The sequence below is a fragment of the Odontesthes bonariensis genome, chromosome 2 (genome assembly GCF_027942865.1).
Source record: "Odontesthes bonariensis isolate fOdoBon6 chromosome 2, fOdoBon6.hap1, whole genome shotgun sequence".
NCBI classification, from domain to species: domain Eukaryota; kingdom Metazoa; phylum Chordata; class Actinopteri; order Atheriniformes; family Atherinopsidae; genus Odontesthes; species Odontesthes bonariensis.
The window spans coordinates 8,878,807-8,895,613 of NC_134507.1; the positions used below are offsets into that span (position 1 = coordinate 8,878,807).

At 42.8% G+C, this 16,807-nt stretch overlaps 1 protein-coding gene across 3 annotated transcripts in view; it reads right to left on the minus strand.

Moving 5' to 3' along the window:
* Positions 1 to 2,618: 2,618 nt before the first annotated feature.
* ate1 (arginyltransferase 1) overlaps positions 2,619 to 16,807 on the minus strand; it is a 47,080-nt gene continuing 32,891 nt past the window's right edge. For all 3 annotated transcript variants that reach the window (XM_075475790.1, XM_075475782.1, XM_075475775.1), the window contains 2 exons: positions 9,742 to 9,862; positions 2,619 to 3,486 (listed from right to left, as the gene is read on the minus strand). In XM_075475790.1, coding sequence (XP_075331905.1) covers positions 3,308 to 3,486; positions 9,742 to 9,862 — 300 coding nt within the window. In that variant the 3' untranslated portion in view covers positions 2,619 to 3,307. The remainder of the gene's footprint in view (positions 3,487 to 9,741; positions 9,863 to 16,807) is intronic.

The following is a 16,807-nucleotide window of genomic DNA, read 5'->3' on the forward strand; positions in this document are numbered from 1 at the left end:
GCAAATCTTTCTTAACTTCTTAACAAATTTCCTTAACTTGTTTAACCCCCCAAAAAATACTCTTCACTGTGTAACATTTAAAGGCATTTTATGTAAACAGCCGAGGGATTTTATTCCATACTTCATTGACAAGGTTCCAAATACAATTTTGGAAAAAAGGGGGAAACCTCAAGCATGGAGTCTGTCTTTTTTTCTCGCTTTCAGACTTGCTTTTCCTTCCCTTTCTATTTCACGCTGACAAGTCCTCTTTCCTCTGTGGGTCCTGTGGCCTTTTCTTCTTGGGCACAAGTGGAGAGGAGGAGGAGGAAGAGGAGGAGGAGGAAGAAGAGGAGAAGGAGGAAAGTTTATATATATATATATATATATATAAATGAGACAAGAGTTAGAATACAGAAAAAAGTGCTCCCAATAAATAATGATTTACTTGATCTTAAGCTGAAATTTAAACTGTGCTCACTACTTGCACAATAAGCGATACTTCAATTATTAACAATGAAAACTAACTCGAAAAATGAAATTTGAGCTGTTTACTATGGGTTCATATTCTTTATCCTCAGCTTTTTTGGAAGTCTCCCTGTTTTCCACTGTGACAAATCCTACTCATTTGGCACCACCAGTCTTTTTAAATAAACCCAAGAAAGATTTTGAGTGATCTCTGTGACTGAGGTCTGACATGAAGATGAAGCACTCTCTCCAGGCCAATTGATTCTACGCCTGCTGACCCTTGGCTGAACAGTGCTTCAGCAGCAGAGCGTGGTCATCACAGACCTCATACTTAGTAAGAATTATGAGCAGTGAAACAATTTACATCTTGCGGTATTACGGCCTCGTTACAAAACAGCCGCCTATAGTCCAGGCCACTTGTTTTTAAAGAAGGAGGTCCACCACAGCACTGGCTCATACCCTTTTTGTGCGGCAGTCCACCAGAACTTGAAAGTGCTCGCGACAGTGCCAGGAGTGTGTGCGTCCGTCTGCAAAGCATGTGTGCACATTAAGTCCCAGAAGAAGCATGCCTAATGTGGGAGAGAAGCAGTGAATCCAAGGTGGCAACTATCCAGCGTCAGTGTTCCCGTCTTGGAGAATTAGCCTGTCAATCCGTTTTAATTCCTGAGGACACAGGCTGCTCTTAAACCCAGGTTGAGTTTAAACTGGAGAGACTGACTCGCTGCACTGTTTTCTCAAGATTAGGTGCAGACAGGGAGGCTGGCTGGCTGGTTGTGTAGCAGGCCAGGCCGCACCAAAGAGCAGAGCTGCTGAACAAACACCAGTCTAGTACGAGGTCATGCTGACACTGTGCTTACACTTGGCGCTCAAGACGAGTGCACTCATTTTGATTTTTGACTTTGAAAACAGTTTTGTTTTTCTTTTGTTCAATGTTGGCACACGTTAACCACTGTGCTGCATCACCTCTTCTTTTTACCACACTGTAAACACTGGGGTACTGAACATGAATTTATGGATGCAGCGATGAAGCGTTCTCACTAGCGCACTGCAGTATTTCCCCACATTTTCACATTCTTTATATACGGCCTATCAATTGATAGAAAAAAAGATATACAATACTGAGACAAGCCGTAAGTAAATGTCTGAATTCGCTCAGAGCAGATGGACAGAGCATTCAGATTGAACCACATTTGTTTAGTACACTGAACAGAATGTGTCCTGGGCCCCACTGAAGGACTGTCCACTGGCCTGAGGTGACTTCACACAAACGGCAGGGCAAAACTTGCAGGATGCACCATTCTAGGAAATTCTCAGTTCAACTTTTTATGTTAATTTCTGCAGCAACAGTGCACAAAGCAGCTATGAGCACAGCTTCAAAAACTTTGCATCTGTCCTATCGGGCCTGGGAGTGGCCATTGAACAGAGCTTGCCCTAAACAAGCTCCCGTTTACAGTGCGGCAGAAGAGCAACATGCACAGACTCTCTCTGGCTACTGCAGCCTGTGCACATGACATGGAAGCCCCTATAGTCTCAAGTGAGGTGTCAATCAAAAATTGGCACTCTAGTTTTTTTTTTTTTTTAAATCACTCTTCCAAGTGGTTTATATGGCAGCAGGACTTATATTAATATTTATAAAGTACATCACTAATAGCTTCAGCTGGGTATGTCAGTCCTCTGATCCATTCTAGAACTCCGTAGCAGAACATTTTTTCATTAATATTTGTGGAGGTCACCCAAAGCCTGTTTCTTTTCAAAAAAAAAAAAAGCAAAAGCAAAGTTTACTGCGTCTTGTAAACGGATTAAGATCTCAAGACGCAGCCAAGATCATTGTGGCTTGTGTGGTTAAAGGAATGTGCCGTGTATCTGTGTTTCGGGACAAGAAGCCTGCATGTTAACAGGAACTCAGCAGACTTCTGGCCTGGCAGTGACTGCTTACACCCTCTGCTCTGCCAGATCATATAACTAACACCTGTTGCTTTGTCCAATCCAACTTCTCATGTCTAACTCGGGCACTTATCTATGGGGTACGCATGTGTTTTTGGATATACAAGCTTGCTACTGTATGTGTGAAAATTGACACCATTTGTGCCGGCAAAGGGACTACTGACAACAATCCGCCAGCTCGAGTAGTCAGGGTTGAGTTCTAGAAATCTAATACAAAGGAGAGCCATCGATTCAGTATGCAACCTCTTTATTTGGTTTAACAAAAAAGAGCAGTGTTCATATTAAAAGAAAAGCACAAAAAAAAAACATGGAGTACTGTCTGTTTTTCTTCACATTAACTCAAGTGATGAAATCTTTACAATTTGGTGATGTAGTCTGCAGCAGCCTGAAGCTTTAGAATTTAAGATAAGCAAAATAAAACATGCTCTTCAAGAGGCTATGCTGACATGAATCCAAACCTGCGTCGACTAAAATGAAAAACATTCACCTGTAGCTAGTTGCCCTTTAACAAGATCAGAATTTAAGGATTAAGGATGGTGCAAAAAAAAAAAAAAATTAATGAATCTAAGTAGTGGATTACCATACTGTATAAACAACAATCAGGGAACTGAACCCTGTAGCAAGTCAATGGAAGGATGCATAAAAAACAAACAGGATGGATTGTGAATGTTTCATTGACTAATAAAACGTATCTATGTGTCTGGGTACATGCAAAGAGTAGATAGTGATTTGCTACTGCATCGTTCCTGCATGTGTCGAGGTAAGCGTGGTGAGGCTACAGGGAGAGGCAGCAGAGAGCACTTTTATAGACAATTAAGAGACACAAAGACATGCACAGACAGAGAAAAAAAAAAATAGACATTGCTGGGAAGTTTGTATTTCCACATTTTAAAAGGTGCCATGGTAAAACTCTCCATGTTTAGGAGCGATAGAGCAGGATCCTTTCAGCGCAGTCCTGGCCCACCAGGCTGGCGTACTGCTCCACCACTGTCTCGTCGGTGGGGCCCTTACGTTTGCGGCTGTAGGCGGCATAGGGCATGACGGTCCGTCTGTATAGCACCAGAACTCTGCCCACGTCCTTCAGCGCCCGAGCATCTCCTAGACAAAAGCGGGCACATATAAAAACATAATAAGCATCAGTGTAGACAAGTCCAACGCAATAAACATTGTTCTTACTTTCCCCTGGCTTATTTGAATTAACCTCTGAGTGGCTTGGCAAAGATGCGTCATTATTCTGTGAGGCTGTTGGAGGAGCAGAAAGCAAACACCCCCCCCCCGCCAAGATTCAATTCCCCTACGCACTAAAATCGGAGTCACGGTGGTGCGTGAGCAGGCTAGTTTGTTGGTCTTGTTTACGGGGCCCCGCACTCTGCTGGCCCACCGAACTCATCAGCTCCAGAGTCATATACTGCCAGCTCCCATCAGACTAGTAAAACAAAAAACACAGCTAATCTCAAAAGTGTGTGCTTTCAGAAGCTAAGAACGGCCCTCTGGAGAGTCAGATGGAAAAAAGGGTGAAAAATTTTGACCCTCGCTTTGACACTAAAAACCGCTGCCTCCAGGAGCGAAAGGCTGCGCCAAGCTGCCCGCAGCTGGCGCCAAGAGCACATGCAAAGGGAAGCGCAGCAGGGAGAGCAGACCGAGCCAGCCGAACCCAAATATGCAATGCACGGGTATCAGCGCACGGGAGTCTCAAAGTCCATTTTGAGCATTAAGTTTTCCATGTCACTTGATATCCCCCTCATCTTCTCCAAAACATTCATCGGTTGCAGAATGCGCAAAACATATAATGTAGAACATCTATATAGAAAACCATCGGATTACTTCAACACAATTTGTGATTGCATCGTAAGTTCTCACCCATTGGAGAGTTCTAATTAAATTTTAATTAATATATTTCAAAGTTAAGTTTATATATATAGATATATATCCAGGTTACACACCACTGGATCATCTAACTTGCAGGGGCACCATCTAAAAAGCAAGCTAAAGGAAAGAGGAGAGCTGGGTATTAGCATAACAGCCTGAAGCTTCTCAGCTATCCCATCTCCACAAAGATATTTTCATACTTCAACTACAATTTTTGAAACCACACTGTAGATTCATGTTTTATTTATTAGCCTCATTTCCCCGCTGAGTAATGCCCTAACCACTGTGTTTTCCCCCATTCCGGATAAAACTGCTGAGTCATGCAACTGAAAAAAATGGTTGAAACAGACTTTTAAAAGAAGAAAATCAGCAGTAAGCTAAGTCTTACCATGTGGGGAAACAGATTTTAAAAGATGTAAACATGTTATGCAACTTCCATATGACCAGATTTTGGGTCCATGAAGAATTAATGTATCCTGAGGGGATGAGAGTGAAAATATTTAAACGTCTGATGCTTCCTAACTGAAGCTTCCCTCGGGCCAGGCACCATGTGTCTCCTTGTGTTCCTCATCAGGGTGACAGCCCAATTACAACAGTGACCCAAACTTATACTTGTCGAGCACTGGTGAAGATATCCCAGAACACAGTGGAGAGCAGCATGGAGCTTCGAGATGGTCCATTAAGTGCGACAGTAACACTGAGCAGATGTCCCATCTCTCCCTCTTACTCGAGGAAATGCAAACATCCGCTCCTCACGTAAACAACTTCCCTTTTTCTTCTTCACTCACTTCGGCTTCCACCAGTGCCTCTTCTCATTTTGAGTGGCTCCAGACTGTGTTCGCGTCGGGCCCACCGGACGTTCAGTGACACGCCGCTCTGAGGTTGCAGCTCCTTCGAGGTTGGAGTTCAAGGGTCAGGAGGAAGAGGAGTGGTGAGGGTCGATCAGGGAGTAAGAGGGTCAGGGCTGAGGCTAGGGGCCTTGACACCTCGCCACGCTCCCCTCTCTCCTCCTATCCATCTCAAACTTTCACAGCGCTTACTTAACACCGGACGCTGGTCAAAGGCAGGCCATCGGGTTGCGGCCACTTCCTAAGACCCAACGCAGAAAATTCAAAACTCGGGCCTAGCTTTGAAAAGGAAAAGGCCAAGACCGTGTTGTAGTGTGTGAGAGGACTGCTCTTTGAGCTGAAGACCTGGATTCAATCCCCCTGTGTTTGCAACTGAAAGCGAGACAGAGTCTGTGTGGTTCTCCGTGAATTTTGACCTCTGTGTTGAAAGGAAGCAACGAGAGAATTTCCTTCCTTTGTAAAGCATGTTACCGTTATTAAAATGAGAGGAAGCATGCTTCCAATGTAGTGAAAGAGCATTTGAGAAGAAACTACCCCCTGCATTATGGGAAAACAAACTATGTCCCCTCCACTCGGAGTGGGGACATTAGCAAATGTCAGGCTGAGGAGGAGAAAAGCCTGGTGAACAGCAAGATATGAAAGAGTATACTGTAAAAGAAAAAAAATATATAGTGGGAAAGGTTGGTGGCTTGAGAGTTATGGGCCGGTGCCATCCAGTTAGCGCGCTCTACCCTATGTGATGTATGTAAAATATGTAAAAGAGGCTTATGGGATAAAAATGCTGCATTTTGACATATCTACAAATCCCAGAACGGTTTAGGCCCAAAATACATCTGTGATATGTTCAGAGAATATAAACCCAGCAGAGCTCTTAGATCCAAGGACTCAGGTCAGCTGGTCCAGTCCAGAGTCCAGACTAAACATGGAGAAGCAGCATTTAGCTGTTATGCTGCAAACAAGTGGAACAAACTGCCAATAGAGATTAAACTTTCACCAAATGGAGACATTTTTAAATCCAGGTTAATAAACATTTCTTTACTCATGTGTCTATGCATGAAATCTGCACGATATCTTTTAATTTATCTAGACTGTTGCTTGTTTTTAAATTAATTTAAATTATTTTATTTGTTTCTCTTTATATTCTTTTATGTATTTTTAATGCTTCTTACACTCCCTGCTGCAATGCTTTTATTTTATGTGAAGCACTTTGAATTGTTTTGTACATGAAATGTGCTATACAAATAAATTTGATTTGATTTTGATTTGATATAAAATGACATCATACGAATCTCCTCTTAGTACATGTAAATGCAAAATTGGAATTCTGTGAATATGGATTGGCGCCTGTGGAGACTTCATCGGTCCCACGTTTTTTTTTGCAAATGTTTATACTGCTGTGCGGCCAATGCCCCAACTTCTCTCTCTGTAAACAAACACTGATAGTGAGTGTTTGAGAGATGCTACATATGTGCTGAATACACAGCATGTGTGTCTGTGTCTATGTGTGTGCACACGCTGTCTGAACACTTGTTAGAGGCCACAATGAGGCACTTGGGCGTCCAATGTGTCAGCAGTAAGCACGTAACCGGCGTGAGGAGAGAGTTGTGTAAACTTTAGATTAGCTGTCTTTACACACTTCATTAGGACAAGACTGCGACCTGCTCACCCGGGGTGATACTTGGGAGTTTAGGGTAAAGGACTTACTGTACAACAAACCTGGGTTAGAAAGGAAACTTGCTGAGAATTATGGTGAAACAGTAAGGCAAGGCAAGTTTATTAGTGGAGCCCAATTCGTACGCAAGGCAATTCAAAGTGCTTTACAGCTACGTAAAATCACAAGAAGGCAAATAAAATCATTAATTAATCAAATTAAAAGCGAAGAGTGCAGATAAAATACCTTCAGGTGTCATATGCACAGCTAAACAGAACTGTTTTCAGCCTGGATTTAAACATTGTCAGGGTTGAGGCCTGTCTCACATCTTCTGGAAGACTGTTCCAGATTTTAGGAGCATAAAACTGAAACGCAGCCTCACCTTGTTTAGTCCTGACTCTGGGCACCAGCAGGAGACCCCTCCCTGAGGTTCTCAGAGTCTCAGAGTTGGTTCATATGGCTCTAACATGTCAGAGATGTACTTTGGCGCTTGACCATGAAGAGACTTATACACGAGCAGAGCTGTTTTAAAGTCTATTCTCTGAGCGACAGGAAGACAGTGCAGAGACCTGAGCACCAGTACTGTGCTCTTCTTTGGATGCTGGCCGTTTCCTTCACTTGTCCCGTTTCATTACATCTTTTAGGGACACACTGTACATCATGCCGAGATATACCAAGTTTTCAGCTAATAGTTCTCTGAGAATCACATTATTGGTGGAAAGTACTTTTTCATGTCTTTCAAAGTGTGTCAACTTGGGCATATTTTGGAGAAACACATAAAAATCTAAAGAAATGATGCATCTTTTTTTTAAGCTACAATTGGTTCTTTGAACCATTGTGCTATGTAGACACAACACTGGTTCACCCCTTTAAATATGTAGGAGCCTTTTTAATATTGAAATGAATCATTGGCCAGTGTGTCAGTGGCTTCACAAAAACATTCCTCTGTAAATGGTCAGGTACAAGGACTGGACTATAAATAAGTTTGATCTATAGTCTTTGAGTTGTTTGAGTTGTTTTTATGCTTTAATCCAGAACCTTTTTTATCTCAGGGTCATGTTCTCTCTTTTGTTGTTGTGTGTTCAAGAGTGTCTATTGTCTACTGTTAGCCTGTGACATGACTGGAAAGTGCTGCAAATGTAACAGTTATTCAGGTAAAAACAACAATAACTGTGGTGGACATCCACAATAGGAAGCTTCTTTTCCCTCAGGAATTGCTTTCATCTCTCAGAATGTGTGGGATATATCTGGGAAGATGCTGGTCAGTCATGTGAGTTTACTGTAGACTGGCTGACACTGGAAACAGCTGTTGAGTCATGTCATGAATCTTTATCAGGTCAAAAGGGAGTTTCCATTCCCCCGATACGCATAGAGTCTTCTTTAACGCAGGTAAAAACCACCTCAAGCGAACATTTGAACTTTTTTCGCGCACTAGTTCCATTCACCTTTTCTTTATTCACATCTTTTGATTCCAAATCAAGAACGGCAATGAAAACTCAGCCAACGATTCCGTTTTAAACATAAAAAACAAATAACAAAAAAATAAGGAGGTTGCCCATTGAACAAACTTGTTGCGAGTCAGCTTATGAACCACTTATGTTGTCTCTTGTTGGAATGATTTAGCAAAGTCATCAAAGAGCAGACAAACATGGTTTGATAGTCTCGCTTCATAAAGCACAGTCAATAAGATCTGAATACAAACAGTTACTCACAAACTTTTTACTTTCATTTTTTAAAATGAAATTGCAACAGATGGTTTGTAAAATGTACATAAGAGATTTCCACACTATCAGATGCCGTTTGGACTCCCCCAAGAGTTAAAAACAAATTGCAACATGACCGACTATAACACAGAGCAAGCTGACCTATTGACTGATTGACCACTGGATGCGTTTCTGGTGAGGACAGAAATCTCCATCCCATCACTTCTCTGGCAGAAAGCCTCTTTGACCACAGCTCCACTGCACAGCTTGGCAGCAGGACTGAGAGCAAACCACTTCATTTGGACAGCAAGGACTGAAATAATGTCCAGACCTTTCCAAGATCAACAGTCCACACAGGAATGGAGGCACCACAAGAACCACAAGCACACAAACATCCACTGGCCACAGTGAAACTTGACAACTCCGAGAACTCTTATCCTCAGTCATTTTTGCCTACTCAGGGATTAGTGATAAGATTGACAAGAAAAGGTCAGTGCTACCACTGGCTGAGCTGTTAATGGTGGTGTTGTAAATGACCAGCATGCTTAAAGGCTTTCGAAAGCTTTTATTTTCCATCCTGGGTGGGACATGGTGCTCTCACCACCACTTCAGTCAATAATAAATATAAACAAATCAGAAAAATCTGAAAAAAATGATTTTCTGATGACATTTCAGATTTGCATTCTTTACAGATAATGATGTCATTCAGAATTCGAGGGCAATGGAAAGGGACATGCCAGAGAAAAGCTTTTTCCTTTTAAGTTCATCAGTTGCATTGCTTATCACGTCTGCGTGGCAAGTGTAGGCACGACCTCACTTCAATAATATCTTACTTCTGTCTCCCACATTCACACATCCTCCTTCCTGCTCTGCCTCCATGTGAATCATTTCATTGTACTTATCTCTCTTCTGGGGCCAGCTTACAGCCAGCGGCCTCAATCCGTGTCATTTCCATCTACACTAAATATTTGGATCGGTCTCTCCATCTATTCTTCTATCACTCGCTCTCTTTCCTCCATCTATCCGTCTCAGTCTATTCAACAATCAAATTCTTGTCCCCTCAAATCTCCTACTGCTGTTGATCAGTGGCTGTTTATGGAGAAGGGGTAACCACAAGCTGACAGGCTTTTTAATCTTCCCCACACACCACAATTAGGTTGTTGGTAACGTCATAATATTAGAAATGCATTCAAATAAAATATAATAATGCGGTTTTCTACAGTTTAAACATTAAATGCTAAAAAAAAAGAAAAAGGGAATTACAGCATTGCAAAACTTGTACCTGCATCAAGGTCTTGGTTGAAACGAGCATAGCGAGAGCTGTCAAGCTGGGGTATGCATCGGTCTATCGGTACCCAGACATAGGTTTCTGGGCAAACGAGGTCTGAAGGGCGGTACTGCCCCTGGAAAATAGAAAAAGACAGAAAGAGACAGGGAGGCTTAATATTGCTTAAAATTATACATATGTTCTGTATATATATATACATATATATATATATATATATATATATATAAAAAAAAAATTAAAAAAAAAACACACTTTTGAACATTTATTATACCTTCACAAATACAAAAATGCCCCGCTTTTTGAAACACTGGTAAATAAACGTCATTTTGAAAAACATCATCTTGGCTACTTAGCCACATCAACTATGTGCTAGCTCATAGGCTTGGTGAACTGATCCTAAAAGATTAAATACTTTGTTGGAACCATCTCCACACATACTAGTCAGTCTTCAGAGTTAAAGATCTGACGTGTTGTAAACTGACCCCAGAGCCAGGATGAGGGTTGATGCGTGGATCAAGCTCCACTCTGTTTAGGTTCTTTGATACTTCTCCATGCCAGGACTGTTGTCTGCAGTGTCGAGTAGGAAATGTAAACACGCCAGCATATTGTAATGTGTGCTTGTGAAATGTCTACAGGTCTGCATTTGACCTAACATTTTGGATGGAAAGTAAACCGAGCTGAACAAAAACAGCTGCGAGGCATAGAAAAGAAAATGGGTAAGGGGTTGAATGAACAGAGAGGCTCCTTTATCAGGGACCTGGGTTCTATCATATGGCTCCAAACAAATGCAAACCGCTGAGAAAGCTCTGTAAACAAGCAGGCGTCTGCAACGGGCCTGCTGCGCAACCTCAACACACAAGAAGTGTTTATAGTCTCATTTATAGTGAATGTGACATTAAACTGTAGGACAAAGACACTAGCAGTTCTGCGACACACAGTTCATACACAAATAAATCAAACGCAAATTACAGTTGTCAAAATGAGCTATAAGTAGGCAAGACAAAGCGGTGTAACGATGCGCCATCTGTCAGAGGTCCTATATGGAAAGAAATGCATCCTGTTTTTACATGCAGTCCGTGAGGCCATGTGAATTAAATAAGCTGCTTTTAAAGACAAAAAAAAAAGAAGAACTGCTAAATTCACGGCATGCATTTTCATCTGCTCTGTAGAGGCCTTGTGAAGTCATTTTGTTCAAGTTGTACTGACAAAAAAGTCCCATCACCCAAACAAACAGTACAGAAGCCAATGCCAACTTGTAGGAAAGTGGGGGAAAAAGGAATTCAGAGCCAAGCAGGAAACACTAATATGCTTTAAGTGCCTCTGCTAACAGACGGATGACGGTGGAATTTTACGCACGCATCGCCGAAATGGATGCACATACTCGTCGGATGCTCTCCGTGTCCCAACAACCTACAGCCTTCTACAACTGTCAGCGCGATCGGCTTCACACTCTCACACTCTGCCTCTCCTCTATAGGCTCCTTCAGCACCGAGAGACACGTCCTCACACAGAGCACACACCTGCGTGGCAGCAGAAACGCTGTGGAACGCGTGTTTATCTGCTACGTGCACGTAGCTGCACGGCCTGAATGCACGGCCTGAATGCACAGCCTGAATGCAGGGAGGTGGGAAGGAAGAGACAGAGCAAAAACAAGAAAGAAAGAAAAATGTTAACGGAAAAACATTGAACTTGAAGAATAAAAACATGGAAGGACAAACCAACTGATTAGCTATTATTCAATTAACAAATGAGGCTGTGGTTTTGCATGCTTTTACTTGTGTCAGTGTGTATCTGTAATAGAAAAAGAAAAGAAAAAGCAGATTTCTGCAAGCCTATATTTTGTTTCCAGACCAAAATGATATTTTGCTTTCAAGTGTCAGAAAGAGAGCTCAGTCCTAACCAAAATGACACAGAGAGTCTGGTTATGGCACGTGGACAATTCCTCAATTCTCCCCTGAAAAGAAGACACGATGAAGAGAATGAGAGGACCCGGCTTTTAGTGGTCTGGACTAAGGGGAAGGAAAATGAAGAGAGAAAAAAGGAAAAGCTTTTGCTGCCACCATCCATCTGTCAGCTTCTTTGCTTTGCTGGACTGAATGTGAACACTGAGATCACCGCTGACTTTCCTTATCTTCCTTCTTACTTTTTTCCCCTCCCCAGGTTGGCGAGAAGACCCTGTAATTCAGAGAGCTAGATCACCAAAATCTATTTCTTTATGTAACAGTTCTCAAGACCAGTGGAAAATGCAGTAATGGTTTGCTAAAAACTCAAATTGGTCAGTGAGAAGCCCGACTGCAGAGTCTACGTTTACAGCCACTTCACTGGCTGAGGGAGAAATAGCTAAGAGGCATGTGGTGTAAAGGGGCCACATGTAGTGTTTGTCTATTATTTGTTTGTCTGTTTTTGGCATATAATAAAGCCTTCCAGATGAATAAAAACATTTTGGTTTGACCCATGTTCCAAGGCTCCTCTTCTCCTTTTTCTAACTGCTTGAATTCTCCAACTTAGACCAATCCGTCACCATCACTCCTTCCTTCCCTCCTTTCCACTCTGACACATCGAGGCGGATGTGAAGGTGATACAGATGACAATCTCTGAAAGGTCCATTTAGTTACGATGAGAGCTGGAGGATGGAGAAAAATATATATACATACATAGTGGAGAAAGGGGGACTCGTGCAGAAAACTCCGCCGGATAGACTTGGCTGCCATCAGAGGTGTGAGAAATGAGAAGGAGACGAGAAGGGGAAAGAGAAAATTAGGTGCAGATGAGCGAAGGGATAGTATTTAACGGCAATGAGACATGGACTGAGGCGAGCTGATGGAAATGATAGGAGCACTTTGAGCGCCAGAATGGAGGGGCCCAGCACTGTGAGAGGATTCTGGAAGCCAGGGATGATGGAGCAATGCTTGGAAAGAAACGTTGGGGAAATATGGGGGAGTAAGACGAGAGAACAAAACAGACAGAGAATATAGAGAGCTGTACTCAACAAGATGGAGAATGTGTTTACAAGAGCGCCAACGGTGTTATTTATCTGGCGTTTTGCAGTGTGTTAGTTCATGAACGAGCAGGGGTCAGTTTATGGGAAAGCAATATACAACAGTGCAGGTTGCCCAATGAACTGAACTTTACTAGGAGAGGAAAATTACTCATCCTTATTTGAATAACAAGCCGCCCTGCTATAAACACTAGCGTAAACAATCACACAGCCTCAAACATCCGAACTAAATAAACACATATCAATGGGGCTTGACTTACAGTTTCACGATATTTTGCAGATGTATGATGGCTCCTCTGTGACACGGCATCACTCATTCCTCTCAGCCCACACAGGCCTTCCACACATAAAGATAGCAGGGGCCCTGCTGTCAGAGTCATCTTTATTACCAGCTCAACGTCTCAAACACTGACTGTCGCCTCGCTCCTCCCTTTCATTTTGTACCCTTTGTCCCATTTCTGTCATGGTTTCTCACACACCTCGACACGGGGAACAATGCTCCAGGCCCATACCTATGATTTATATGAAAAGCAATTAATCAGAGCCATAAATGGAGTGCTCTGTTGCAGCCAAGGAATCCTCATGAAAATCGACACCTCTTCTGCCTTCTGCTTCTTTTCTCCCCCCCCCCACTCTGACAAGGAGGCGGACAAATGACTGTATGTTTGGACACATCTTTTATCAAACCAAAGGCCATCAACAAGAAGTGTCTTTCACCTCCGCTGGTTGTTGAAAAATTGTTAAGCACTGATTTTATAGAGTAAACACAAATCTGCAACCCTCGCAATGTGACCGATTTCAGCTCGAAAAAAAAACATCGGCCCGGTCTGTTTCAGAACACATCGTCTGGATCAGAAGTGAAGTTCCATGTTCCTGGCACCAGTAAAGCAGCTTTAGTGCATAATATTATTCCCAATGTTATATAATACAGCAACTGTGTCATAGTAAAGGTGTCACATGTTACATTGCAGACACTTTGTGAGGATGAAAACACTTTGTGCATTACAGCCTAACAGCAAGGATTCATAGCGATCCTCTTTTAGAACGAGCAGACCAAAAGACAGAAGGTGGACTAAGTGTTCGAGGAAGAAGCTTTCCCTGCCTCCATCTCCATTACTTTACACTCACATCTGCAGCTGATTTCCTGCTCATTTCTCCAGTTGAGTTTTTATGCACCCCACTCCAACTGAGGTATCGCTGTATGTTTGTGGTTGCACAAGTCAGGCACTGTGAGCAATGTCTGAATGCAGCCTCAATTACTTCTTTTTTGTTTTGTTAACACTATCAGCACAGATTAAAAAAAATAATCTCTACACGAAAGAGCATCAATTTAAAAAGTAATCTGTTGGCCAACCGAACACCTAACTTACACAGACAGAGTGGCTCCAAGATGACGTAAGGATGGTCACAAAATATATTATGTCACTAAAGTTAGACCCTGCTCTGTTTGGCTTTGGCAAAGAGACATGAAAAACAAAAAGGAGCCTGTTTTCTATACTGCAGCAAGTTGAAGATAAAGACAGTGAATGGGATATTATACCAGGATTGGATATTGAGTAAGCGCTTTCATAAATAAATAGGCATTTGACCCAAAGAGAAATAAGGTCAACATGCCACATTTGTGGTCTCTTTGCAGTATGTTATTCAGCCTGAACTCATAGAGTATACAAAGAGGCCTAGTGTGACCCAAAGCCAGGCAGGCCTAACCTACTCTGGCCCAGGCCAGCACTCTGACCCAGGGTCACACTCAGCCAGTCTTCGAGAAAAAGCAATAAACACAGGCCCTGATCCCTACATCCATACTCTACTAAACATATAGCCCTCACAATGCACTCCCTCTATCATCCTTAGTCTGTTGACACACATACATTCTGCCCAGACAAGAGGGCATGGCCACGGCGCCTCTGGGCTGCTGATGGACACATGGAAACAGTGCAGGCCACAGAAACACACACGCAGCTAGACAAATAACACTAAAGACCGAGCAGGCTGGATGAACAGCACCACTGAAAGACATGTCAAAACAAACTGTGTATCAGAGTAGTGTCTCAGGCAGACATACTTTCACCACTTCTGTGACACTATATACATAATATGCATTTGTGCGTCTGTGTGTGAGGGCCCTGAACATATATGAGGTCTACATTTGGCAAGATTTACGCTAACTGCTGCTGTTTAAACACTTGGGGCCCACCAGGGCCTTTTCACCCTACTCAACACATTACCACAGGACGACCTTCAAATAAAGCATCCAGGCTGGTAAGTCTCCCCCTTGGGCCCCTCGACAACCCCCACAATTCCTTCCACCCACCCGATTCTGTCCCAGCACTCCCTCGCCTGGCTATGCGTCACGGCTCCACGGATGACAGGTTAATGAGGAGAAAATATTTTTACAGGATCACATTTCGACGAAGCCCTGAGAACCAATGGCAGCGCTTTTATGGGCATCAGCTCTCAGACTGGGCACTTTTATCTCTTTATCTCCTTTCGTCTTTATGGGCAAAGCTAGCCGTTATGCCTGCCTGACCGAGAGCACACTCACAGCCAGAGCCGCAGCTCCTAATCTTGGACTTGAAATCCCACTTCAGACCTCTAACTGAAAGACCAAACCCAGGATCTCTAGCCGTACAAAGTCTACACATCTAGCTGCATTTAGGAGAGAAGTATGCTCTCTCCAGCATTGCTTATCAAAGATCTGAATGCGTTCCCTTGCCATATAGAAACCAGGAGTTCCAGACAAAGTGGCGCAGCTGCAGGTTTGAAAATAAATAGCGGTGAAGTTAATGGCAAGGCAAACACCTCAAGCTGGCAGCTAGAGGGCTCTGGATCAGCTCAAAGTGACATCAATTCCAAACTCTCATTTCTGCCCTTGTGACCCTCAGACCTCCCCCTCATACCCTCCTGTCACCCGCCGTCCCCCAACTCTGTCCTACCACAAGCAGTAAGACTGAACTGCCTGACCCGACCCCTTGAACTCTGCTCCCCCAGACCCTCACACTGTCAACGCTCCTCATAGGAGGTGCCAAGCAGTGGCTGCTCCCCGACCATGCTGCAACCTGTTAATGATTTGTTAAAAACACAACCATGGCAAGGTAGAAGGGGGGAAAAAAGAGATGATGAGGCATAAAAGAGGAGAGAAATTTTAAAAAGTTTAAACAAATGTTTCTACTGAGAGGTCCACTGTTGGTGGTCTCCTGTCGAGTTAAATCAAACAACAGTTTCTTTCAGAAAGGTTCAGAAATAAGACAGGGGAGGGGAGAGAGCTGGAAGGCAGCAACATGGCTGTGCTTTCGCTTATATATTTTACACAGACGCAGAAAATGGGCCTGGTTGGGTTTGATCTTATTATGATGGGCAAGCGATTGCTGATTGCTAGTGCTGCTGGCGTAGTAATATTAGTAGTAATACTAATAGTAATACTTTCTCAAAACCACGCGAATTGCTGCTTTAGCTAAGGAAAAAGAGCACAGCCAAAAGAAAGTCAGAGCTAAAGAAATGAAAAATAAATAAATACTGTGAGAAGGCTCATACCACATTACACTGCTGTACTGTACCACCTCGATTTGAGCCATTGCAACCTACTGCATGTGAGCATGCAGATGTCATTTGGAGAAATGGGATCCCAATACTGGAGAAAAAAAACAAATCAAAATCAGTACTAGCTGTTAGCCTTGTAATAACATTAGACTAAATGAAGAAAGATGTGTTTGCCATGTGTTTTATCACTGAATGGAATCAGTTGAAAGTTTCTTCAGACACTATCAATCTTTCATCCCAACCAGCATGGTGGCTGCTTTTTGGAACAGTTGCTGAAAGAAGAACAGAAACAACAAAAAAAAAAAGATGAGGAAAAAGGGGTGGCTCTATTGTGCCTGGACCTGTAGCATCTGTGAAGTGGAAGCCGACGGCCTGAACTAACGCTGCAGCTCACTGCAAACCTTCTCAATACAACTCATCAAAATATGTAAAAGCAGCAGGACATTTACACTGGGAGCAGAATAATGACAAACAAACAAATCCACACGAAAAACATGCCCATATGTACAAATCCAAGGCTTCCTA